Source organism: Centrocercus urophasianus, unplaced genomic scaffold (genome assembly GCF_019232065.1).
Source record: "Centrocercus urophasianus isolate 14NV4802_14NV808 unplaced genomic scaffold, USGS_Curo_1.0 seq_16, whole genome shotgun sequence".
Lineage (NCBI taxonomy): Eukaryota > Metazoa > Chordata > Aves > Galliformes > Phasianidae > Centrocercus > Centrocercus urophasianus.
The window spans coordinates 8,185,773-8,210,043 of NW_024884711.1; the positions used below are offsets into that span (position 1 = coordinate 8,185,773).

The window sequence follows — 24,271 nt, forward strand, 5'->3', positions numbered from 1 at the left end:
GCATTTTGTGAAAATGCTCAACACCAGTAGCAACACCATAATTATTTCTGTAGAATTAAAAAATAGAAGAAAAAAAAAAGGGGAGGGGGGAGAGGGGTTAGCGTGTTCACTTAAAGGTGAGGTTTTGCGCATGTAAGGTCCCGAAGGCTGTAGGTAACTGTCAGGTATGCGTTAACACCCACTGTGGCGGTACCCGCGGCCAGCCCTTCCCGCGTCGCTTTTGGGAGGGCAGGCGGCGGACCGCAGCGCCCGCTCCCCCACAGCCCTGGGGGAACTACGGCTGCGCCTGCGCGACCGCCCTCACTGCGCAAGAGGACGGAGGCGAGCGGTGGAACGAGAGCGCATGCGCGCACCGACCCCTCCCGCGGCGGGAATCCCCTCGCCCGCTGCCGCCGCCGCGCCCCGCCCCCAGCCACCTCTTCCGGGGCCGCGGGCGGCGCCGGGCGATGGGGGCCGAGCCCCGGCGGGCGGCGGGAGGAGGGCGGCGGAGCCGTCCGGCCGCGGCGGTGAGCGGGGCTGCGGCTCGGGGCTTGGTGTCCTCTGCGCGGGAGAGGGCTGCTCGGCGGGCCCGGAGCGGCGGGGCTCGCTTCTGTCCGTCGCGTCGCCGCGTGCTCTGACGGCGCAGCGCCCAGAGGTGCCGTCTTCGTTGCGAGCGGCGCGCTGCCGCCGGGGGGCTGCGCCCCGTGCCCGTCCTGACGCGCTCGGTCGCGGCCGAACCTTTGGCCGCGCCGTCGGAGCCCCGAAAAACGCTGGCGGTCGGGTTGCCGTAGCCTCCTTTCCTCGGCGAGCACTGCTAGAATCCGCACTCCGAACGCAGTCGCCTCTTTTGTTGACGCGTGGTTCTCCTTCGTGCTGCCGTGAGAATCCGGCACGGGTGAACGGCCCGATTCACCGCCGTGCTCGCGGTATGGAAGCGGCAGCGCGGCGTCGGGTTGGCGAAGGCTTGGGCAGAAGGTCCGCAGCGCGATCGGTGACTTGTTTTCTGGGAGCTGGCGTGTGGGTGAGGTGGGTGGGTGGGTGGGTGGAGGGGGGGGGGAAGGTGGAACTGCGTAAGAGCGCGGAGCTTTGAGATACGGAACGATTCCTGAGCCGCTCGTAGGGCATCGCGGACGAGAAACAGCGATGCTTTGGTCTGGTTACGTAAAGTGCCGGCACCCACCAGGGAGGCTCTCGGTGTTTTTCCGCCCTCCGTCCAAATCCTCCCTGAAAGCGCAGGGAGAGAAAAGCGTTTTCTTTCCGGAGAGCTCGTCAATGCGCTCAGTGCAGTTCACGGCTCGGGGCTGTTGGTAGGACGCTGGAAATGAAAGGGTCGGTGTCTGGCCCACCTGGCTGGAAATCAGGAGACGGGATTTATAAACCGGGGAGGTTTTAGCTCAGTGTGTTTACCTCCTGCTTGAAATATGGCAGTGTTGCCCTAATTATGCGTATTTGTGTCGGCAAGACACAAACGCAAGTATGAGCTGAGCTTTTTGGTACAGCATCACAGCAACCATCCTGCTGTATGGCAAGCAGGGATGGCATTTCTCAGACAATGGCTTGCTCCCAGGTGCATCAAAATAGCACTTTACTTTGAAAAGCATGAAGAAAAATATTCTCAGAAGTACCCTGAAAGCTTGGGAAGAAGACATTGCCAATAGGGATCCTAATCCCTAACGATTATTAGGTGCATGGTTGCACTCCGATAGGTGAATGGTTTGTCTGACGTTGGAAAATGCTCGGTTATGGATGTGTAGTCCAGAAATTACTGTTTTCTTTCAAAACTTATCAAGATGCTCCCAGGTGCTATTGTTCCCTTGGCTTTACATTGTGGTCCCAAAAAATACTTGGCATATGCATTTTAAAACATACTTATTTGGAAGGTTTTGAACTTAGAGGACTGAAAAATAACGTGGAGTTTCATTAATTAGAATGTGCTAATGCTTGAAAAGCATTATTTTTTCCTTTCTGAATAACGGAAGAAGTAGGAAGCACGTGCAATCCTGAATCAGTAAGGATTTTACCTTCCCTGCCTGAAACATCTTTAAGTATTCCTCTTCAGATCAAATCTGAAGGAGGAATTCAGAACGTTTGTAAGACCCCCTGTTTGCAAGGAAAACAGGAAACGTTTTATGTTGAAAACTGGAGTTGTCTATTATGTATTGCTTGTCTGACTTTAAAAGTTACCGACAGGATTTAGAACATGCACTGATAAGTGATGGGCAGAGATGCTAATGTCCACTACTAAATAGGGTTCTTTTCTTTTCCCTTTAAGTGATTGGATGGATGAAAGTTTTCCGGAGCACTGAGTTGCTGAAATGTTTTGCTGTTTGAGAGTTGTGAGAAGGTAAGAAATGCTATTGACTTAATTGGTGTATGTTCAAGCTTGCTTATGATTTGCATGTATGCAAAATTGATGGGCTGTTTTTGTTGCTGTTGTTTACTTAATGCTTATTTCATTGGCTCTTTCATCTGTAAAGCTTGAGGTTATCAGCACAGTTGAAAATCCCCAAAATCTGTGTGCTTGTTCTCAAGTGAGTAGTCAAAAAGGTTGTAGACAAAGCAAGGGCTGCAGAATTGCTTAGTTATGAGGAAATGGTATTCTTAACCTGAATATGATATCCAGTGTATTACTGAGCTACTAAAGCTCAGAGTTTAAAAATACGTGACTGTATCTGTAGTAGCGAGCTTAATTTAACAGAGTTTGTCAGTGCCAAAACAATAAGCTGAAAGTTAAATTTGGGAGAGATGTAAAGAAGAAGTGAAAAGAGAGCTGAGGGCAATTATTCAATCCATAAATTAAATCTACCCTGGAGCACGATTGCACAATGTGTGCTGGTAGAGATTGTGTTTCATATCTTTCATGGCGTGGGATGGCTGTCCTCAAAGTAGTTGTGACCTTGATTTTAACGCAAAGCCTTTCTCTGCTCTTTAAATCAAAATGAAGCTATTGGAATAATTTATTGCTGCTTCTGTAAGAAGCCATAGGCATCTCTCTTGTGTTTTCTCTCTCTACATCCATTTTAATTAATTTATTTTGTTACTTTGCTTGAAGGATGCCTCAGAGTTGTGTCTTTCACCTTCAGTGAGTGAATATACCCTTCTGTCACGCAGACTAATTTTGGCCTTTGAGCGTTTCTCTTTTAAGCGAGTTCAAAATAGACTTTTGGCTGGAATCCTGAGCCTTCCTACTAGCACGACAGTGTTGTTTAGATACAAAACAAGGAAACTGAAGTTGTCCATACTTGGCCATCTTGCTTGTATGCAGTACCAGATGGAAGTGATGAATAGTTTCCAGGTACACTGGAACTTTTTTCCTAACTACTGAAAGCAATGTGCAGCATAGCTGGAGAATGGATATGGGAAATAGCATGCAAGCAAGATGAAGAGAGAAACAAACCCCCTTCTTCCTCTTGGTAGCTGCACCTAGTAGGAAGTGGGTTTCTTACATGGCTGTTAATCAAAAGCTGCCATCACATAGATAACTCATTGGGTTTACTTGTTGTTTTTTACCTTTGCTGGAAAGAGATTTTTTTCTTTGTATCCACTTTCTGCAAAAGAAAATATGCAGAAATGGCTACTTTTCCCTCAGTGAGGCAATTGGTTTTGCATTTCTGGATCCAAACAGTGATGCATATGAAGTGGGCTTTTCATTCAGGGTGCTCTGCTTCCTTTCTTGCCAAGGCAGATGCAGCTTTTTCCTTTGTCACTGAGCAACTGTGGCACTTTCTTGTTAAGAGCTTTTGCACTCTATAAAAGCGGGATATTATTTTCTACTTTACTACTTCAGTTCTTCCTGATATTGTGAATAAGAAGATGATGGCTACTTGTGGTTTAACCTGGCAGACAGCTCAGCACCACGCAGCCCGTGGCTTGCTCCCTTCCAGTGGAATGGGGGGGGAAAAAGGCAAAGCTGGTAAGCTGAGATACAGACAGTTTAAGAGGAGAGAAAAGGAGGAAAAAATTTTAACAAAAGAGTATAAACAAATAATGCAGAATGTAATTGCTAACTGCCCTGCTGCCCGATGCCCAGCCAGTCCCCAGTTAGTGACAGTACCCTGGCATACTCAGCCCATTTTTGTTGTTCAGCATGGCACCACATGGTGTGGAATATCCCTGTGGCCAGTTTGGGTCAGCTGTCTTGCTTCTGTTGCCTCCCTCGTGCACCTCCAGGCTCCTCGCTGGCAGAGAAGCCAAAATGTCCTTGATTGCTGAGCAGCAACTAAAACATCAGTGTATTATTGGCGTTATTCTCATCCTAAAGCCAAAACACAGAACCATGCCAGCAACTAGGAAGAAACCTAACTCTATTCAAACTGATAGCAGAACAATTTTCACCCAGCATTCCATATAATTTACATCTTGTCTTTTGATGTGTGTGTGAAGATATCATTCCAATAGGCTGTGGGCCATCCCTTTAAATGAACTCTGTGTACGTTTTAGTCTATAACTATGGGCTCCACCTATCATGACAGTTCTTCAGGGTAAGAGAGATGGTGTGTGGGGGGAAAAAACATTTCTCTGCTCAAGAGGGAGGTTAGAGTGGGTGCACAACATATGCTACTCTGGGATTTTACCTGCATGACCCTGGAGAGGGTATGTGGAAATGGGATGGAAAATGTACTCTGGCCATAGAGACAGGGATGTGTGGATTGTGAAGACATGCAAACTCAGAAGGGGGTTCTTCCAAGAAAACAGCTGCTCCAGTTTTCAGGAGGCAGTTCCTCAGGCAGATTAGATGTGCTGATCTTACTAGAGTGTAAGGCCCTAGTGGTCAACAGCAGGCAGCGTTGTACCCAAGAGTTGTGCCGCTGAGGAGCATAGAAATAACCAGCTGATGGGTTGGGCTGCTAGGATTGCTATGGCTTGGGTAGATCTGAACTGGCAACAGAAAGGTGAATTACTTTTAGCCCAGTGGGCCCACGGACACCTCAGACCACCAAGGAGGAGATGCAGTGTATAGGTGGGCTCGAGATGAAGGGGTAGACTTGACCATGGACGCTATTGCACAGAATATGAATATAAGTATGAAATGTGTGCTTCAGTAAAGGAATCCAGGTGGATAATGCTTCTCTGGTATGGAGGACAATGGCTGAAATAGAAACCAGGGAAGGCCTGGTGTGGGTTGATTATGTCACACTCTCACAAACCTGCCACGACAAGTGCCGTGTACTTAGAATGGTGGAAGCAGCCACCGGTTGTCTGGAAACATATCCCGTGCCCCGTGCTGCTGCCCAAAACACTGTCCTGGGTCTTGAGAGGAAAGTCCTGGGCAACGTGGCGTTCTAGAAAGAGCTGTGTCAGGCAACAAGACTCATTTCTGAAGTAACCTGATAGACAGCAGGGTGAAAGTGCATGGCAGTGAGCAGAGAGGTCGCATCCTCTATCATGTACCAGCCTCTGGTAAGATAAAGTGATACAGTGATCTGTTAGAAACTGGGTGCTGGCACATTCAAACATTGGACATGTTTGCATTTAGCAAAAGCCACCTTGTTAGTCAACACTCAGGATCTGAGAGTTGAGCTGGCTCTGCCCAGTGGAAGCTCTTACATGCTGTAGGAGGAGCTAAAGTCCCTGTAGCACACAGGCAAAACGTGCTGGGTAAGACAGTCTGGGTTCTTCTTGCCTTGAGCAAAGGCAAACCCATCAAGGGATCTCTCTTGCAGGAGGACCAGGATACACTTAGTGAGTGATGCACTGGATGTTCCCATCCTTCTGTGTGCCTCTGGGAGATTTGATGTTGGGTGAGAATAGCCAGCAATTTGAATTCAGTGAATGAAGTTAATTGCTGTAGAGTGCTTTATGCCATCCCTATGGTGGTTGCTCAGTGCTTTGTAAGAATCGCCCGGATTCGTGAAGAAGGGTTTCTGATGGAACCAGAGCTGGCCTCAGCATGCAGCAGTCCAGCATCCTCCCTACTTAGCTGACGGACTGTTAGGATGGATGAAGCCCAAAGATGGGCAAAACAAGATCAGTGGGCGTTTTAGAGAGATGGCTTGTAGTCTATGGGAATTATACTGTGGGTATGTATCAGAAGGCACGAAGGATGATAGTACCTATTTGGGAAGTATGGGAAAATGTGGGACCTGAGTATGATGTTAATGATAGGGAGTAAGGGGTAGATATTGTCCTGTTTTCAGCTGGAATAGAACTGGTTCTCTTCATAGTGGTTAGAATGATGGGAAGTTTTGGCTCTGGGAGAAAAACAGCATTGGTAACGTAGTGGTATTTTACTTGTTGCTGAGCAGTGCGTTTCAGCTTCACATGCTGTCCTGCCAGCGATGGGTCTGGGGATGCAAGGAGCTGGGATTGGACACAGCTGGGACAGCTCACCTAAACTGGCCAAGGAGATGCCACTTTGGTGTGGTGCTGAATAGCAAAACCAGGGCAAGTTGGCTGGGACTGGGTCACTGCTCAGAAACTGACTTAGTGTCACCATCAGATAGTGAACAATTGCATTGTGCACCACTTGTTCTGTATGTTCTTGGTGTTTTGTTGTTTTTTTTTTTCGTTCTGGTCCTTTAAGCTGTCTTTGTATCAGCCCGCAGGTTTTACCTTCTTTTGATTCTATCCCCCATCCTGCTTGGTGGGAATCGAGTGAAAGGCTGCGTGGTGCTGAGCTGCCTGCTGGGTTAAAACACAACACACAGTAAAGAGTGTAATTATTAATAGTTTCCAAGAGATGGTTCCCAAAGTGCGGAGATGATGGCAGTACAGAATGCAAATACCAGATTAATCTCCCAGGCAGTAATTTTAACATAGGTCAGTGTTATATAGGATCAGTGTAAGATAGTAAACAGCCCAAGAGGGAGCACAGACAGCAAGTGTTCCATAATGCAACTGTGAGAATGAGCACGACTGCTCTGAGAGTGAAAGGATCAACACTGTCACCAACAACTATTAAACTAATGTAATGTTTAATACAGTTTTGTTTCAACAGTCTCTTGTCAGATCTGTTGTTACCTCAGCCTTCAAGCTCCCTATTGGGCACCCACAGTGGTTTAACCCAGCAGTGAGCTCAGCACCATGCAGTTGTTTACTCTTTCCCCCCGCAGGGAGATGGGGTAGAGGATCAGAAAAAAGGGAAGACTTGTTGGTTGAGATAATGACAGTTAATAGGACAGAAAGGGAAAATAATAACAGTAGAAGAATATACAAAACAAGTGATGCAGTTGCTCACTGACCAATGCCCAGCGGGTCTCTGAGCAGCAGTTTCCCCAGTTGTGTAGTTCAGCACAGCACAATATGGTATGCAATAACCCCTTAGCAAGTTTGGGTTAGATGTTCTGTTTCTGTCCCCTCCAAGCTATCTGTGCACACCCCTCCCTAGCCCCTTTTTTTCAGGACAACATGGGGAGCTGAAATATCCTTTGCGCAGAACTATACCAGCTACTAGGAAGGAAATGAATTCAGTCCTTGCAGATACCAGGACACTAGTCTTGGAGTCTTTCTTAGATGCTGCCATCAAAGAGGTAGAAATTTTTGCCCGTACTAAATGATGTGATTTTATCTTACATTTAATTTACACTCTGAAGAATTGTCTTTAGTCAAAGCAGTTGGAAATGTCATTGATCTTCTTACATTACAAGTTTTCCTTCCCACTTTTCTACAAAACTTTTCCTGTTTTCAGCAAGCTGCTAGTTAAATATTTGCCTTCCTTTTAGAGGCAGAAACCATTAGCTTTAACTGCTTTCACATTTCTAATTGAATAGCTGGAAAGGTTGACTGAAAAAAGGTAAAGTAAGGGTCATAGCATCTACTTGACAACTCAACTGTTGTCATTTAACGTTTCCCCATAGGAGAGAGACTGCTTATTGTCTGAGCAGAAATTTAGGGCTTTGGGGGTATTTTTTTAATTAACAAGAGCAATCAGAAAATAGCCTCACGTGTTTCTGTGTCCAGGATTATTATTCAGTATAGGATGCTGAGTGAATAGCAATTTGTACAGATGGTCTTGCTTACTATTATTACTATACTATCGCATAGTTTTAGTCTTCTATTACACAAGTAAGCTCTTTGCAGAACTGTTGTTTAATTTACACATAGCAAATATATCCAATCTTAAGTATTTTCTCTGTTTCTAGAACTTTTCTTTCAGTTCTTACTTGAAGCAGTCATATTTTATACCACTGAAATTCCTTTTTGTCCTTGTTTTCTTCTCTTTGCATGAAGATCAAAGGACAAAAAAGTGCTGTCATCTTTTACTAGATGCCTTTAAAAGGGTATTTTTGGGAAATGAGATTGAATTTGTTTCTGAATGGTCTGACCATATGGTCCTCAAATGCAGAACCTTTTCGATTATTTCTGGGTAAACTTTAATCCTCTTTGGTAGTGCTTGGAAAAAAAAATGGGAAGGCTGTGGTTTTAACTTGGGAGTTCAAAAGTATATAAGGGTTGGTTTTTTAGCAGCAGCTTCTGGAATGTCTGCAAAAAGTACCACTGGAGGCAGTCTTTATCATTCTAACTACATGACTGGGAAATTACCATTTGAGCCTACTTTAGAGGAAAATGTTATTGTGCTTAAATGTCTTTAATCAGCCTTTAGCATCCACTGTGTCTGGAACCTATTAGGTTTGCTCTGTATTAATACAGGATGGTGAGTCCCAAGGGTAAAAAAGATCCAGCCCTCAGACTTCTAGTAACACTTTTAAATGATTATGTTTGCAACTGAGAATGTTTACTCCATTCTGTCACATTCTAATGTAATTTATATCAGCTTGTCATGTGGTTGATTGCATCATACATAAACGTTTTATTACTTTGTTAGGTTATGTCTGGAGAAGATATTGCTACAATGCATTATCCAGTCAAGAACTTTGTCAGGAGCTGATGCCATCCATGCTCTCAAACCTTTCTACTTTGCTGTGCATCCAGATTTCTTTGGCCAGCATCCCAAAGAGAGGGTAAAGATCTTGCAGTGGGCTTTCTTTGTAAATGTGACATATGTCAAAGATGGGAGTGATCTGTTTTCTGTGCTGTCAGTGAAGAAAGCACAGGGCTGAAAATAGTTGTTACAGAAGAGCAAAAGGAGACATTGTTTCATTGTTTCTTTATTCTTGTTAAAAATAAACTCTTTCTTTCTAATTCACAGGTTATATTTTCTGTTTAGTTGTGATGACAATATGAAATTCTTCCAGTCTGATTTATAATACTTACTGCTTGAAAGGCTGTATGTTACATTTGAAATCAATTGGTTTTTTTTTTTTTTTTTTAAGCTAAGTGCCTTAAAAATGAAGTTTGTGCAGGAGTGTACAAGCATGTACATCACACAGTGAATTTGTGCAAGATAATTATTCATTTATGCTGAAAATATGATCTGTATGACTGTTCAGTAAGAGCAGCTGGCAGATGGTAAAAACAAATTCTACGTGTGAGATTGAAGAGGCTTAGATGAGAACTGGCCACATTTGTAATTCCTTTTTTCTTTTTTCTTTTTAACAGGCAGTAAATGAAAACTCTCTGAAGAGGTTAAATGGCTACTTGGAGAATCTACAGAAACCAGGATTTCAGTCCTTTAAGCCAACTCAGCTTACCTTTTATGTAAGAGAAAGAGAACCAAACTCTTCTAATGTTCAAGAATCCTTCAGTACTTCAGGTGCTTTTATATCATGCAGAATGTATCTTCCTGTATTAAAATTCTTTAAGAAAGGCCATTTCTTAACTGTGTGCAGTCACAGTGACTTTTCAACTATGAAATATGAAGTGGAAAACATAGTTGTCAATTAGTTGTTGTGCTTTTAGTACCACTTAAGTGTTTAACTGAAGAGTTTTATGTTCCGTATCTTAGTCAAGAAGCATGAGCTAATTATGAGAGACTTCAGGAAAAGAAAACAAAATCGTACTGTACTCAAGAAAATAGTTAGCAGTATGAGCAGTTTGGAAGCTTTTGCTTTTTACTCCAGTATTGGCTTTCTATCTGATGATACTGAACCTTAGTTTTATCCACTGTGCAAGTGCAGTGTTCTGTTCTGAAGCTTTTCTTCATAGTCTGTGAAGAGCTGTTACACCACTGCATTTCCATAGTAAACTCTATGCAAATTGATGATGAGTACTAGTAGGAATTCTGTGTTGAACTGTCACAGCTAATGCAAAAACACTTCCTCATGGGTTTTACTGCATCTATGGCTAGGTTTTCAATTTATCCAATCATTCAGCTGCTTTAAAATGTTTACGGTTTTGGGAATGTATAATTTTAAAGGTTCAAATGCTTTCAATTTTGAAGTGAATATTGAAAAAACATCGCAATAGTAATTTCTACCTATGTGCACCTTTGCTTCAGTTCTTGTATGAGAGAAATGTGAAAGCATTTAAAGCAGTGTCAATGAAATAATGCTAATTTTGTGAAACTTGTCTTTTGTAGGGTTTCGAGCCGTCAGTTTTACTTTACACACACGAGATCTCCTGAGCACAGTATTGGATATTCTCAACTCCTGCAGTTTATCTACAGAGCATATTCAGAGTTTGAGTGTGAACTCTCAGCCCCATAAGGAGGCGAAAAGGACGCCGAACAGACCTATCAAATGGGATAAGACTTACTATTCATTTACTGGATTCAAGGATCCTGAGGAAGAACTTGACCAAGCCCAAAGAGTGGAAACAACTTTAATGTATGTAAGGCTTTTATTTGATTATGGGTTTTTTGTAAGATGATAATACACAAAGGAAGTAATACATGAAAATCAAGATTGGAATGTTTGAAGTTGCCAGATGTCATAGCACTGTGCTTCTAATGTGGTGTTTGGGGTACCAACCTTAAATTAAAGCAATTATAAATGCTGAACTTGCATAAATGCATGACAATTTAGAAGTTAGTTAACTGTTTATGAACTGTCTGCGTGTGTGATTTTGAGAACAAACTAAGAATGCTGTCTCAAAAACCCTTTTTATAGCAGTGAGACTTAATTCAATTTGAAATAAATTTAACATTGTGACGGTAGCATCTTCAGAGCAAAAAATATCCACTATCCTACATAGCATTTCCCAAGGAAAACTGCTGTGCTTGTGCTACTGTAAAACAGTTAATCAAGAATTACCAGGTAGACAATGTTTTTTAGTGGTTTTTACACATTTACAAGGAGCGACGCAAACAGTTATGTATTAACAGTCTTGTTTCAATACCTAGCCATTTGGCACTGAACCTTTTTTGTTCAGGCTTGTATTATTTTTTTTTTCCCCCTTGGAGTTCTGTATGAGGCTAAATTAAAGAGTAACTTTCTCCTACAAACAGAATGGTTTATTTATTCGAAGCCTTAGAAGTGCTCTGCGAGTCGCATTGTGGCGATTACTGGAAAAAGGACGGCAAATCTTTGACCTGTGTAATCTGTGTTCACCCCAGCTCTGTAAGAGTTGTGTAACTTGGCCCTTTAGTACCACCTCCTTTATTTGATGGTCTACGAGGATCGTTTTGGGGTTTGTTTGTTTATTTAAGATATGATTGGGAATTTCATTCATTAAAGCACTAAGTTCTGAAGCTGCTGTCCTAAATAAATAGCACTGATATGCTGCTCGCCACTTCTCACAACTTTCAAAATCTAATTGTTGTAACACTGTCAAAGTGCTTTGTTTAATTTGATTGCCTAGTCCCCAGAACAAGAGCCATGACATTTTCTTACTATTTTAAGGGGAAGTGTTCAACTGTTTCAGCTTCTGTCTTCTACTTTAAAAAGACTTTTTTTCTTCTAACTCGAATTCTTACTGCTAACATTTTATTGTGGTTAGATTACTGTTTGCCTGAGAGAGAATACTGCAGTCTACTTTTTTTCTTTCTTAGATCCTGGTTGGATGGTAATGAAGCGAGTGCAGTTGTAAAGCTGAAGAAGAGTTTGCCACTTAGGGAAGAACTAGAACGTTTAAAGTTTGAGCTCTCTCACCAACTCCAGCTCTCAGATATCAGGTAATAAATCACATCCATTGTATCTGCACGAAGGCAGTCAAAGCAAGTGCGTAATGTCATGCACAAGCTTTAAAGGCTTTTTTCAACAGAACAGCTGTATCTCATGTATAGTAACATTATTATACTGGGTAAGACTTCTCCAGAAGATTTCCAGTGGAACAAGTTTCCTGCTACAATCTATTCAAAAAGAGCTAGCATTTGTGACTTATGTGTAGACTCACTGTTGGGTTTTTTTTGTTCTTTTTTTGAGGGGTTATTAGCCTTCCATTATTTAGAAATGAATTCAAGTACCAGGAACCTGAAAAATAAGGATGTTAATAGAAGGTTGCTACTTGTCATCCTCCAGTCTAATGCTGATGTTTAGAGGCCTGAAAATTGAAGAATGAGGTTGTTAGCTTCATTCCATGAGTGTGTTTAGGATGGCTGAGTAGAAGATAGAATCTGTAAGCCACCTTTTTATATCCCCCTCTAGTGCTACCAAAAGTATAGTATAAATATATATATATATAGTATCAAAATAGTATTGCTAGGCAACAGTAGGCAGTTATTAGGATGACATATAACGGACTGAATTGCATTTTAAGTGCTGTGGTGCAGTGCCAATTGCTCCATCCCAAAGAGTGTTTTTTTCCAGTCACAGATTTCTCTAGATGAGGTGTAATGGTCTGATCAAAGCCAGCAGCTGAGTACACAAGGCAGCCCCTCACTCGTATACCACCAGTGTGATTGGAGGAAGACAATAGGAGGAGCAAAAGTGAGATCCTATGGATCAGTATAAAAGTTTAACAAGTGAAATGAAGCAAAGCTGTGTGTGCAAGCAAACCAAAATAAGGAATTAATTCCTTGAGACTTCGACTAATTCCTAATGGTTCTTTGAGATGACAAACACTGTAACTACTCATGTCTCTGTCTTCTCCTCCTTTTCCTGAGCTTTTATTACTGAGCACAATATCATATGGTCTTGGAACATCCCTTTGGTCAGTTGGGATCAGCTCTGTCCTCTCCAAAAATCCTGCCCATCCTCAGCATACTTGCTGATGGGGGCAGAGAAGAAAAAAGAGGGAGAACCTCAGTGCTGTGTCAGCATTATGCAGTAACAGCCAAAACATCAGTGTGCTGTCAACAGCTTAAAAAAAGAAAAAGAAAAAAACATAGGACTGCTGTGAAGAAAATTAAGTCAATTCCAGCCAAACCCAGTACAACATGGGAATACCAATTTCCCACTTTTCAACAGTTGGAGGTTTGGCAGAACATATTTTTAATATGTATGTATATACTGGGGCAACTATGATATAAGCTCTTTTTGAAATGTAATTAATAGCTTTGCTATGTCTGTGATGGAAGAGATGTCAAATTACATTTATTAAAGTTCCCACTGTAAAACCTGGCTACTGTTTGGTTTAACAAAGGTATTATTATAGAAACAAAGATTTTTCTACTGTAAAATATGATAAAAAAAAGCAGCTTACCACTAAGAATCGTAGGTTTTTGAGCTAGGACAGAAAAAAAAAAAAAAAAAAAAAACTTCCAAATACAAAGTATTTGCTCCTCTGGACAAACATTACACAATGTGCAAACAGCAACTGCATGCCACGTGACTGAATCAAATACTGGGTTGTGTATTGCTATTTACTTACTAACTCCCCTCTTATTGAGCAAGAGATTCAATTTTCAAACTCTGTTATGTCCACCAGCTTTTATATTTGCTTCTCTTAGAGAGGTTTACTTTGCTTTTTTATCCCGTGTTGTTATTGGTGCTTACTTCAAGAGAGATTGTTCAATAGCATTTAGGCTTTTATCTCTTCAAATAGCATAGGATGTGGACAGCTTTTCAGTAGGTCTTTGCTTTTATAGGTGTTAGAGAAATGTTGCTTTTTCGATCTATAAGCCTCGTCTGTATCTTAAATCACTTATTGCTTTGTTTTCTTTGGTTTTTATAATGTTGAGAATGAAATGCTCTCAATTGGACTTTTGTTTAGGTGGCAGAGAAGCTGGGGTATTGCTCATCGCTGTAGCCAGCTGCACAGTCTAGGTCGCTTAGTCCAACAGAGACCTGAAGTATTAAAGAATGTCAAAGGTATGTTTCCATTACTTGTTTCATACATCCCAATACAGTATTGATTCACAGGTTAACTCGAGTCTTCTGGGTCAGAGGAACTCTGTTGGTTTTCATGAGTGCTTTTGATAGCTGCAGGAAAACTTGTCAGGCTTACTGAAAAGCTGGTCAGAATTTACATTGTCTACTGGCTGGTTTTTGGTTTTTTTCAAGTGACCAAGTATCCTCCCATGATATTCACTACACTCAGCTGTTATTTTGCTACTCAGTAAATGCAAGCTGAGCAAGGTGAAGTCAGTAGTCTAAGCAGTAAAAACAAAAAAAGGGTGCACTGGTTAACAACAGTTTGTTAACCCTGGTAGATGCAAGACAAAAATGGTAGTAAATCTTTGAAGAATTAATATAAGGAATGCTTACTAGGACCCCTTTAAAATTGTGTTATCTTCTCTTATCATGTGTGTTCCGTAAAATGCTTACACTGAAGTCTTTTCTCAGGAAAAACTCGAATGTTCCTTAAACCTGACATGCTGAAACAGCTGTTGGACCCCTGGCAGTAGCTCTTTGCTGTAACTGTAACATTTTATGACTGTCCTCAGATACTCAGTTTTGAGTGGCTTTCATCTGGGGGTTCACTTAATCCTTTCTGAAAAGGTGAAGTGGGTAGGACAATAAATAAATAATAGGTTTAAACTGTATGAGATTTCAAATTAGCTTTTTTTAATTACACGTGCTGAGGATGTAAAGTACTGGAGAGGTCCTGTTGTAGTCTCAATTTTTTAAAGATCTTTAGTAATAACTTAATATACTTAATGACTGTTTACGAGGGTGTATAGTGGTAGCACAAGGGAGAATGTTTTTAAACTGAGACAAGGGGATGTTTAGGTTAGGTATTAGGGGGAAGTTTTTCACACAGAGGGTGTTGAGGCACTGGAACAGGTTGCCCAAGGAGGCTGTGAATGCTCCATCCTTGGAGGCATTCAAGGCCAGGCTGGATGTGGCTCTGGGCAGCCTGGTCTGCTGGTTGGAGACCTGCACGTAGCAGGGGGTTGAAAGAAGATGAGCATTGTGGTCACTTGCAACCCAGGCCTTTCTATGACTTTATGATTCTGTGATTAATAAATACTTGTCAGTAACCATACAGATGCAGCTGATCTTGCCTTGGGGTAGGATGATGCACTCAATTTCTTGTAGTCAGCATTGCTCTTTCATAAGGATTTTGAATACACAGTTACTGAGAGCAGGCTCAAATGTCAGTATGCTTAGGTAGAGAGATGAGTTCAACAGAAGCTTTGTTTTTCCCATAAATACTTTTTTAACATAATTATCTGCCTTTGGCATCTAAACATTTGAAGAATAACTGATCTCACATTTGGAAGCCATTATATTCAATTTTTTGTCTATTTTTTTTTTTCTATCCTAGAAATTCCTAATTACTTCGGTCTCAGCTTTACAGTTCTTGGACAGCATAACATCAAAAGTGGAATTACAACCCTTTCTTACAGTTGTTCATCATGATTTTTTTTATGAAGGCTATACCTGCTCTTATGATCTCAAGAATTCTAGCTTGACTGGCACACAGCGTTTTATTTAGGGATTTTAGACAGTTACAGGCATTTAATGTTCATGCTGCATAGCTTGCCAATTGTCATCTGTTTATTTTATGGTAATGAAGTGTCTTTATTTATGTTTTGTTTTTTACACTCTGATTTTGGTGCTTGTTACATCTCAAATATTCTTATTAACCCTTGTCTTGTAAATGAATACCTTATACTGAAGACTTCTTTTGGAAGCTTATTTTGACAAATAGTTGTGCTGTTACCCTGAAGAATTCTTAAGAATTTTTGTACTAAAAAAAAAAAAACCAGACACATTTACTCTGAGCCTTTTATGTTACTTCTATTTTTAAGCAAAAAATGAACAGGAAGACATTTCTGATGGCTTGCATGCTGTGGAGAACCTTGTAGAAGCAGTGTTGAGTGATTATGCTAATAGTTCTTCTACCTTTACTGTATTCCTGTGTATCTTAAGTGTACAGCACACATTTCCTTGGGTGTATGTTATTTGTTACAGATTATTTGAAGGAGCTGTTTGCTGTTATTTTTTCTTTATTAACAGATAGTCTTTGTAAGAAAAAAAATCCAGTTAACTAAAAATCTACTGGATCTATCTGCTTAAACAGGGAGAAAATAAAAGCTGGTTAAGGTTTGTATGGAAAACTGTTGAACTAGAGTCTTCAAGAATCACTTTTTTGGATTTTGAGAATAAGGAAAGCAGCTATTCATCTTGTACGTGCTAAGAACATGTGTTGCTTGTGACACATTAGCAGGGTGCCTAAATCTTCCATGGTTGTGTGAATGATTACAGTAATGAGAGTTGGTAAGGAGCTTTCTTCTCTCTTTAGGACGCACGGTGGTTTTCACAGAGCGCTCAGGTATGAGTGCAGCAGGCCACATAATGCTGGGGACCATGGATGTTCACCATCACTGGACCAAAGTAAGGTGTCTGTTTTCTGTTGTTATGACATCCTTCTTTAAACTATAATCAAAATTTTGTTGCTGATTACTGATGAGTAATTTAAAGGAAGAAACATGGCTGCTGTGCTTAGCGTAACCTTGTACGTTTAATCTTATCTTACAGCAATCAGTGTCAAGTCTTTACTGCTGCTTCTACTACAAACCAGTCTCACCTCTGATTAGATAGCAATAAGAAATCACAGAAATAAGAAGTTATGCATTGTTTGTCTCTAAGCAATAAGTGCAATAAGCACTGGCAGAATATTTCTTCATCTGTAAAGAACTCGTTCCCATGAAGAATTTAGGAATTCTGTTCTGATTGTTGATCTAAATGAGACTTAAATGGAGTTGTGAAGGGATCTATTCAGTCAGTGGCTGCTAATCAACCATCTCTTCACTTTGTCCTTTTAGACAGATCATAGAGTGCTGCAGAAATTTAGTGAATATGCAGATTCTGCTGTTGTCTGTGTAAAGTTCAGATTCAGCAAACTTTCTGGCATCCTATGTCATAAAGCATTGTATGCAAAGTCACTTTAAGGACTTTTTCCTGAATCTTGATAATTAAAATGCTGGCAGTAGTTCTATCAAAAAATATTTCCATGTAAAGGAGATAATTAGAGGAATTTCTGTTGGAAGTTTCACCCAACTAGAATATAAGAATATTTTATTTCTGAGTTTCAGTCAGTTATAATGTGAAAACTGAGCACTCAACTCAAAGTTTTCTCTGGTGGCAATTTGGGTTTTTGCCTGTACCTTTCACTGAGGGAGACGATAAACCATGTTTTGTTAATATGGAATGATGTATGTACTTAATGAAGTGAGAAACTGGAGTTGAATGCAAAGCTTTCTACTCTGAGATTTGCATTGGTAGTCATTGGAATACAAGTATTTTGCCAATACTGGGGAAAGAAAGCCAGTCCGTTCCTTAATGAGATAAATGCTTCCTCTTTCTAACTTGCCAAAAGCTGCTAGGATTCTACTACTTGTATCTATAAAGAGGTTATTCTGAGATCACTTGATTATCCCAGCAGAAGTATTTTTTTGAATGAAAAACTGTGTTGTGCTAATAGCTGGGTCGATGGTATGTAGTCACTACGACAGAGTTTCTTCTTACAGCCTTCTCGCTGTCACCAACCTTCTGCATTGTGGCTCACAAGTCCGATCACATCTTAGCCTTTCTGGTAGAGGTTTGTAAACTAGATGTCTGGTTCTTTCCTTCCCTCCAGACTTCAGATAAACTACATTATTAGCCAAGTCCTTGGAAAGAACTACTCCCAGTGACACAGGATCTCTGCTTTTTGGGGAATTGATACATTAGGATGGCAAAGGCTCTCTTGACGACAACATATAATAGATGCGCATTTTATGCAGGCCTTGGATTATAACTTGCTTTAGGTCTGGGACTGTTAATTCTGTGTATATAGAGATAGAGGACATCCATCCACCTTGTCAAGTTGTATTGTATTTATAGCATAAATACTGAAAACACCTATGAACTTTTTCCATTATATCTCACCCCAAAATGCATACATGCAATATTTCTTTTTTTTTTTCACGTATTCCTTGATTGCTGTTTCCATTGCTGTTTGTTTGTTTGTTGTTGGTTTTTTTTGCACTGTACAGATTCTCTTGTTAATTTTTTCATTTCTTAAAATTAAGTTGTATGCCTGGTAACATAAAAAGTATTTGTGTATGTATGTGTCCACACAGATTTTTGAGAGATTGCCAAATTATTATAAACTTCAGGAGAGGCTGCTGTTCTTGGAAGATCGGATAAGCCAACTTCTGGGAGGCATACAAGTAATATATATAGAAGAGCTGCAACCTCTCTTGACTTTGGAAGAGTACTATGACACTCTGGATTCTTTCTATAACAAACTACTTGACAGTCGACTGCCTTTTCATCCACAGAGTCTGAGAGGCTTGCAAATGATTCTAGAAAGGTGAGTATTTGCAGGAAAGAATTATTTCATCTGGAACTTGTACTTTTTTCTTGTGATTACACTGGTTATTGCTTTCACTAAAAAGAAAACTAATAATAATTTCAGATTTTTGGTGCATCAGTCTTATTTCTAAAGGTGTGGTGTGCCTTTACATGGGTTAGGGAAAGAGGCTGAAGGAAATTATGCATATTTTATTCAAGTTGGAGTCCAGGTTGGAGGTTTTATCTTATGTTGTTGTACTGGGTTAAATCAAAGGTTTTGTGCTGTCAGAACAACATTTATTTGTATAATAATGATGCTGAGTATGTATACTTAATATAGTTGACTGTGTTGCTTATAAAATGTAATTGAAAGACTTATGTGTGATGTTTATGTATTCTTACGAACCAAACTTGATTAATTTTTTACCTACTATTCTGATTATCTATTGGTAATCTTACTCTTATGCTCAGGATTAATTTTGTAAGTAATACACACAAATGGTTACATGGGGGGAAAAAAAACTTGTTTTTCATTTCCATCGTGTTTCATTACAGTGATAGATACACGCCAAGCTTACATGAATTTGGACACTTTACCATCCCTACAGTCTGTGATCCAGCAACCCTTCGATGGTTTATTATTGCCAAAGCACAGGAAGCAAGAGAGAATCTGAAAAGAAGGGAAGAGTAAGTGTTTATAGCTCAGTACGTTTTTGTTCATGAAAATCTTTGCACACCATATCTCTCACTTGTAGCAGTGCCAGACCTTTGAGGATAGCATTTTTGCTCTCGTGGTGGAAAAGCAACTTTTTTGTAAGGCAAAACTACCTATCAGCTTTATTGAGTTGAAAATTGAAGTATTGAATGGAAACAAATAGGAAATGATTAGGAAATGACTGAGGAAGTGATTGTCCTTCATACTGTAGAAATAGTTTCCTTCAGAAATAGAGGATTTTTGCCTATGTGTTTTTTTTTGTTGTTTTTTGTTGCTCTTGTTTTACTAAAGAAGAGGCTTTCCCCTTCTTCCCCTTCTTTTCTGCCCTTTCCTTCCTTCCCCACTGGAAGAATCCTTGATATTGAATAAGAAAATCAACAAACTTCTGTTACTTATTTCTGTAGCGACAAGAAAACTGTAAAACCAGCTGAGTCTGACTAGAGAATTACTATTTCTAGTTGTTACTCAATTGAGGAAAAGGTTAGTTAGTGCATAGTGAGGGGAATAGAAAGAAAAACTAGGGGTAGCATGATGAAAAAAATACCTCCCTGGTACTTTCTCACAGATGCTGATGAGAAGAGAGGATGGCTATAGTGAGTCACAGAACCAGCACTTATTGTATGTCACGGAACTAATGATATCTAGCACAGCTGTACTTTTGTTGCTGACCTTATATGTTGAATGTACCTTTGAGGATTAAGAGCACTAAGTGGAGATTTTATTTTGAAGAAAGCACTGATATGTAACTGGGTGGCACTGTCCCTTCGCATGTTGTTAGTGCAAGTTTATTTTTCTGCTTGAGAAATCCTGTAATGAACTGTTGAAACATCACGCTTTGTCACGAGCATATCTATGATGTGTAGACCAAGCATGTTCTCTGAAGGTTGTTTTAAGAATGAGCCTTACTGAAGGCTTTATGGTTCTAGCTCAGTTAAGATCCAGTGCCTTGGGAAGATTCATTTGGGATGTGGACTTTGGTAAAGCGTGGAGGCTTCCTGGAATTTTTCCATAAGCCAGGCACAGCTCTGAAGGTTGGTTATTTCAGCCATGTGAATGATAACTGCTGAATGGTGCTTTATCCAGCTACCCATATTTGACAGATGGAAATGTATGTCTGTGGAGGTTGAGAGGGTGTTGTAGCAAATGTATGCACTTGCACCTGGTAATGCATTCTCCTTAAGCCCTTGTTCTACTCCTCATCATCAAGACTACCCAGGAAAAATGACATCTTTAGGTTAGCAGTGAAAGAAATGTGGGGCTCCCCTCAGAGTGTAAGCAGCTGCATTGTAACAATGTAAGAGGCAAAGCTAAGTATCTCAGTTCTTCTGTCTGTTGGATGATTGCTGGTTTGTGTAAAATAATTGAGAACAGCTATACTTGGTCATATCGAGAGTCTGCTGGTACCCCCTCATCTTTTAGCTTCTGGAAAGGCTGTATGAATGGGGCAAAATTATGGTGTTCTTTTTGCTCTGTACTCCTCTCCAGTTTCCAACAGTCTGTAATTGAATGAATACTTGGAGCTGGAAGCTCTATCTCATGTTAAGAGCATTCACTAGATCGTTTCTCCCCTCTTAATTATCTAATTATTTTTTTGAGCCAGCTTATGTTTTGTGGCTCCAGTGTATCCTGTGGCAGCAAACTGTGCAGTTGGATTATGTTTGCCGTGCACGTTAAGGAGGAATGAGGTATCCTTTGTTTTATAAACCTGCAGCCTGATTATTTCTTTTGGCACTCTTGTTCTTCTTCCATAGGTAACATAAAAAAGTTATTCTGTATTTATCACCTTTTCCTTTTGGTGTATGTGTGGATATGTGATATTTCTCTGTTGTTAACATCTTACTGAGTCTGAAAATTCCTATTCCATTTATTCCTTCCTTGAACAGAATTCATTCTGTACTTCTCAACATTTTCCTAACCCTCTTTGTTGTTGTTAAAGGGAATCTGAGAGAAAGGAAAGTAGCTGGGCTTCTGTATGGTTTGCTATGCTGGAGAATTTGGATATTACTCTTCTACAAAATTGTGTTACCTACATGAATAATGATGTCAGTTGTAACACAGGATTTAATATGAATTTACTTCACTTTTGTGTAGTGTCTGTTTTATATTGTGTTTTATTGACATCTAAGCATCTTCGAGGAAGCAACTAAAAATAAGCCTGTGTTTCTCACTGTGTGCAGCTAATTTGATATCCTTAAGGGAGCTTGAGGCTTCACTGAAGGGGAGATCTTGGCTCACAGGTGTCAGAGAGTGTGCAGTGCTGTGCAAATGCAAGCAGCTCCTGCACTCACCTCAGCTGAAGAGTTGAGCCCCTTCAGCAGACATTCAGTGCGGGTCTCAGTAGCTGTGACCATACTTAGTTTTGGGCTCTTCTCACAGTAGTGCTCATTAGATGAGAGGTAGCACCAGCTCTGGAATCTGGTGATACAGAGTCATCCCACCTCTGATGCTGCAGATGCTGTCAGACCAAGCTGAATCCAAGCTGACCTAACAGCAGCACTATGCTCCAGTCCCTCTGCATTTCGAGGTCTGGTCCAGTCCAGAGCCAGCAGGAGATGTGGGAGTCTGTAAACTCAGTGTGTAGCAGTTTTCTGATCACCAGCTGACTCTAGAAGAGGTGTAGCTGTGTTAATGTGGCACAGTGCCTGAGCTACAGTCTTTCTGAATCTTCACTGTATTCAGATCATACGATCCACAGTTTCAGACACTCTTGATTCTGCAGATTAACTTTTTTCTGAGTAGCCTGAATGTCTGGGGTGAATTTAAAAAAGAGCAAACATCTGTAAGCTGTTGTTTCACTACCCTGTATGCTTCCTGCAATTAGTAAGTTAGTAATGCATGTAAGATGATTGTATCTGTCATCCATTGTTTTTTTTTTAAGACGTGCAGAGATCATTGGTCTTGGTTGAGAAGGCAGGGTAGTTACTAATATGATTTTACTCTTGAAGCTTGTACTTTCATGGTTTTTAACTTCTGTCTCATATTAAAAATGGAGCCTCTGTGGATTCTTCTTCTTGGTATTTCTCTGACTACCTGGTTGGTTTAAAAAAAAAAAAAGATTTTGAAGGCTTTGAAGTGTGTGGGCACGCTGCTGTGCAGTCCTGGAAGCACGTGTAGTCCAGCTTTTTTCTTAAGTTCAATACTTGCAGAAGTTCTAATTTTGTCTGTGTACCATCTCTATTTGCTAGGATGATGATTACAGAAAAAGAGCTGATGGATACTTCTGCTGAGAAGTTTTCTTTGGAGCGGCTGTACAAGGAGCCCAGCGTCACCAGCGCACAGATGATAGATTGTTGTAAGCGGCTGCTGGAAGAATCATTGCCGTACCTACAAGGCATGCACCTTTGCATTTCACATTTCTACTCCGTGCTGCAGGATGGAGACCTGTGTATACCTTGGAACTGGAAAAGCTGAGGACATATCTGATAATCAGATGAATTATTTTCTGTAAGAGGCTATAAATATGAGTGTTTTTAAGAGTAAATTATTTAAATCTGTATTTTGATATCCTCAAATTTTCTTCTAACTGCTGCTCGGAAGGGATTGGACAATTTGCACAATGCACAGTATTACCAGCTGTAGGTAAGAGATCTGTACATTCTCTGTACTGCTGTAGGAGTCCTGGTGTATGGTAGCAGTGCGAAACTGCGTTTTTATAGTTACCAATGAGAAGTTGTTACATTGCAAGACTGCAGAAATGTGCACGTGTATTATTTTTAATATACATAAGTATTGCTAGATAGACGTCCTTAAACATGGAGAATACTATTCAAACAAGATACTACATATTGTCATAAAGGATTTTTTTCAGTGCAGGAACTGAATACATAAGTTATCTGGTGGCAGTATTGGCATTCTATATTGCTACCTCTTAATAAATTTAAATTTAGAAAAATAAAAATCAGAGTATGACTGCTCTGCAGAAGAAAACAGTGCTTAAGTTTTGTCTCTGCAGTACAGTTTCATGTGCTGGTCCAATATTGTTGCCTTAGAATTTCAACATATGCCAGTTGTGCTGTCTGCGTTTATTGTAAAGGAGCTGTCATTCAGTTGTTTTCCAGCATTTGCTTCATAAATACAGACCATCCTCTCAACAGGCACTCCTAACAGATTGCAAATCCCATTCACAGCACTTACTGCCTGAGTAGTTTAATGGATCATCTAAGGAAAAGTAGCACTGGTCTGAGTGGGATTGTCTGCAAGAGTAAGTACTTCTCAGTGAGAGCAAGGAGCTTGCAGTAAGGCTCTGTAGAGCAAATGTGTATCTTTACTGGTACTTTATTCTTTGAATAAAATTCAAAGTGTGAATTTGTCAACACTTTTTCATTGTAATACATGCTAAGATGTATTTTGTATGTGAGCTACTACTTTGAAAAATATCCTTTGAGAAGAACTAACAGCTTAACGGTTCTGGACTTTAATTCACCTATAACAACTGGCAAAAGAAAAAATAAAAAAGATTTGCCTTTTATTGACCTGTCTTGTATTTACATCTGTACTGAGGGAAGGTAGTTGTTGGGGTTCCCTGTTGTTTTGTTGTTGTTTTTTCCCTGTTGTGAAAGGTTCAGTTTTAAGTTATTTTGGTGCCGGTGATAAAAGAAGCCATTATGATATCAAGCCTGTCTTTTTATGAAGTGCAGAGGCAGAAGCAGAGATGATCTTGGGCCTTTACTTCAGTCCATTTATTGGTAATTCTTGCTGATAGATTCTAAAGATAGGCTGATAGTTTCTTGTGAGTAAGCAGTTTATTTCCATTGCATGTTACTCCCCCTCATTCTATCTAGCATTGACAATAATGTCCATGACCCACTTGTATTAAGCAAGTGAGGCACTCCCATCAATTGTAGCCTAGCAATACTCTCTGTAATAGCTCTTTGCAAGTAGGCTGCCTTTAGGAATAAAAGCAATTTTCTTTTTCTTGCTTGAATTGAATACCTCTTTGCAAGCATTCAGGCAAGAGAAGCAGCTGTCCAGTTTGACTGTAGAAGAGAGAAAACGTTTGATGAGGGAAGGTGAGTAGACTCGACCAAGAATCTGGTGTGACTGCAACAGGAATCCCACTAAGCAATTGAGTGAGGACTGACATTAATGTCACAGGAAAGCAGGAGCTAGACCTGGGGATCTTCTCTTTGAATCTTCAAGAAGACGACTAAAACTGCCTGGAACGTAAGCTGTAAAGAGCCTTTATGAATAGAAT

At 40.5% G+C, this 24,271-nt stretch overlaps 1 protein-coding gene across 4 annotated transcripts; it reads left to right on the top strand.

Moving 5' to 3' along the window:
• The first annotated feature begins 461 nt into the window (after positions 1-461).
• TCAIM (T cell activation inhibitor, mitochondrial) lies at positions 462-23,545 on the top strand. 4 transcript variants are annotated; one of them, XM_042817450.1, is made up of 11 exons: positions 462-506; positions 2,252-2,323; positions 8,744-8,879; positions 9,418-9,571; positions 10,337-10,583; positions 11,747-11,869; positions 13,849-13,946; positions 16,327-16,418; positions 18,149-18,381; positions 18,918-19,049; positions 22,263-23,545. In XM_042817450.1, exons 2-11 carry the CDS (start codon positions 2,295-2,297, stop codon positions 22,486-22,488), a joined length of 1,470 nt encoding a protein of 489 aa, XP_042673384.1. In that variant the 5' UTR covers positions 462-506; positions 2,252-2,294; the 3' UTR covers positions 22,489-23,545. The 4 variants fall into 4 exon arrangements, with proteins under 4 accessions (XP_042673384.1, XP_042673388.1, XP_042673383.1 ...); XM_042817454.1 differs by lacking the exons at positions 462-506; positions 22,263-23,545 and adding exons at positions 735-954; positions 20,678-22,247; XM_042817449.1 differs by lacking the exon at positions 462-506 and adding an exon at positions 738-954.
• Positions 23,546-24,271: the final 726 nt, after the last annotated feature.

What these genes read in the sequence shown, in the direction of transcription:
- TCAIM (XM_042817450.1), top strand. Translation starts at nt 2,295, where the DNA reads ATGTTTTGCTGTTTGAGAGTTGTGAGAAG. An exon ending in CTCCAGCTCTCAGATATCAG is followed by an intron (nt 11,870 to 13,848) that starts GTAATAAATCAC and finishes ACTTTTGTTTAG; the next exon opens with GTGGCAGAGAAGCTGGGGTA. An exon ending in AGTATTAAAGAATGTCAAAG is followed by an intron (nt 13,947 to 16,326) that starts GTATGTTTCCAT and finishes TTCTCTCTTTAG; the next exon opens with GACGCACGGTGGTTTTCACA.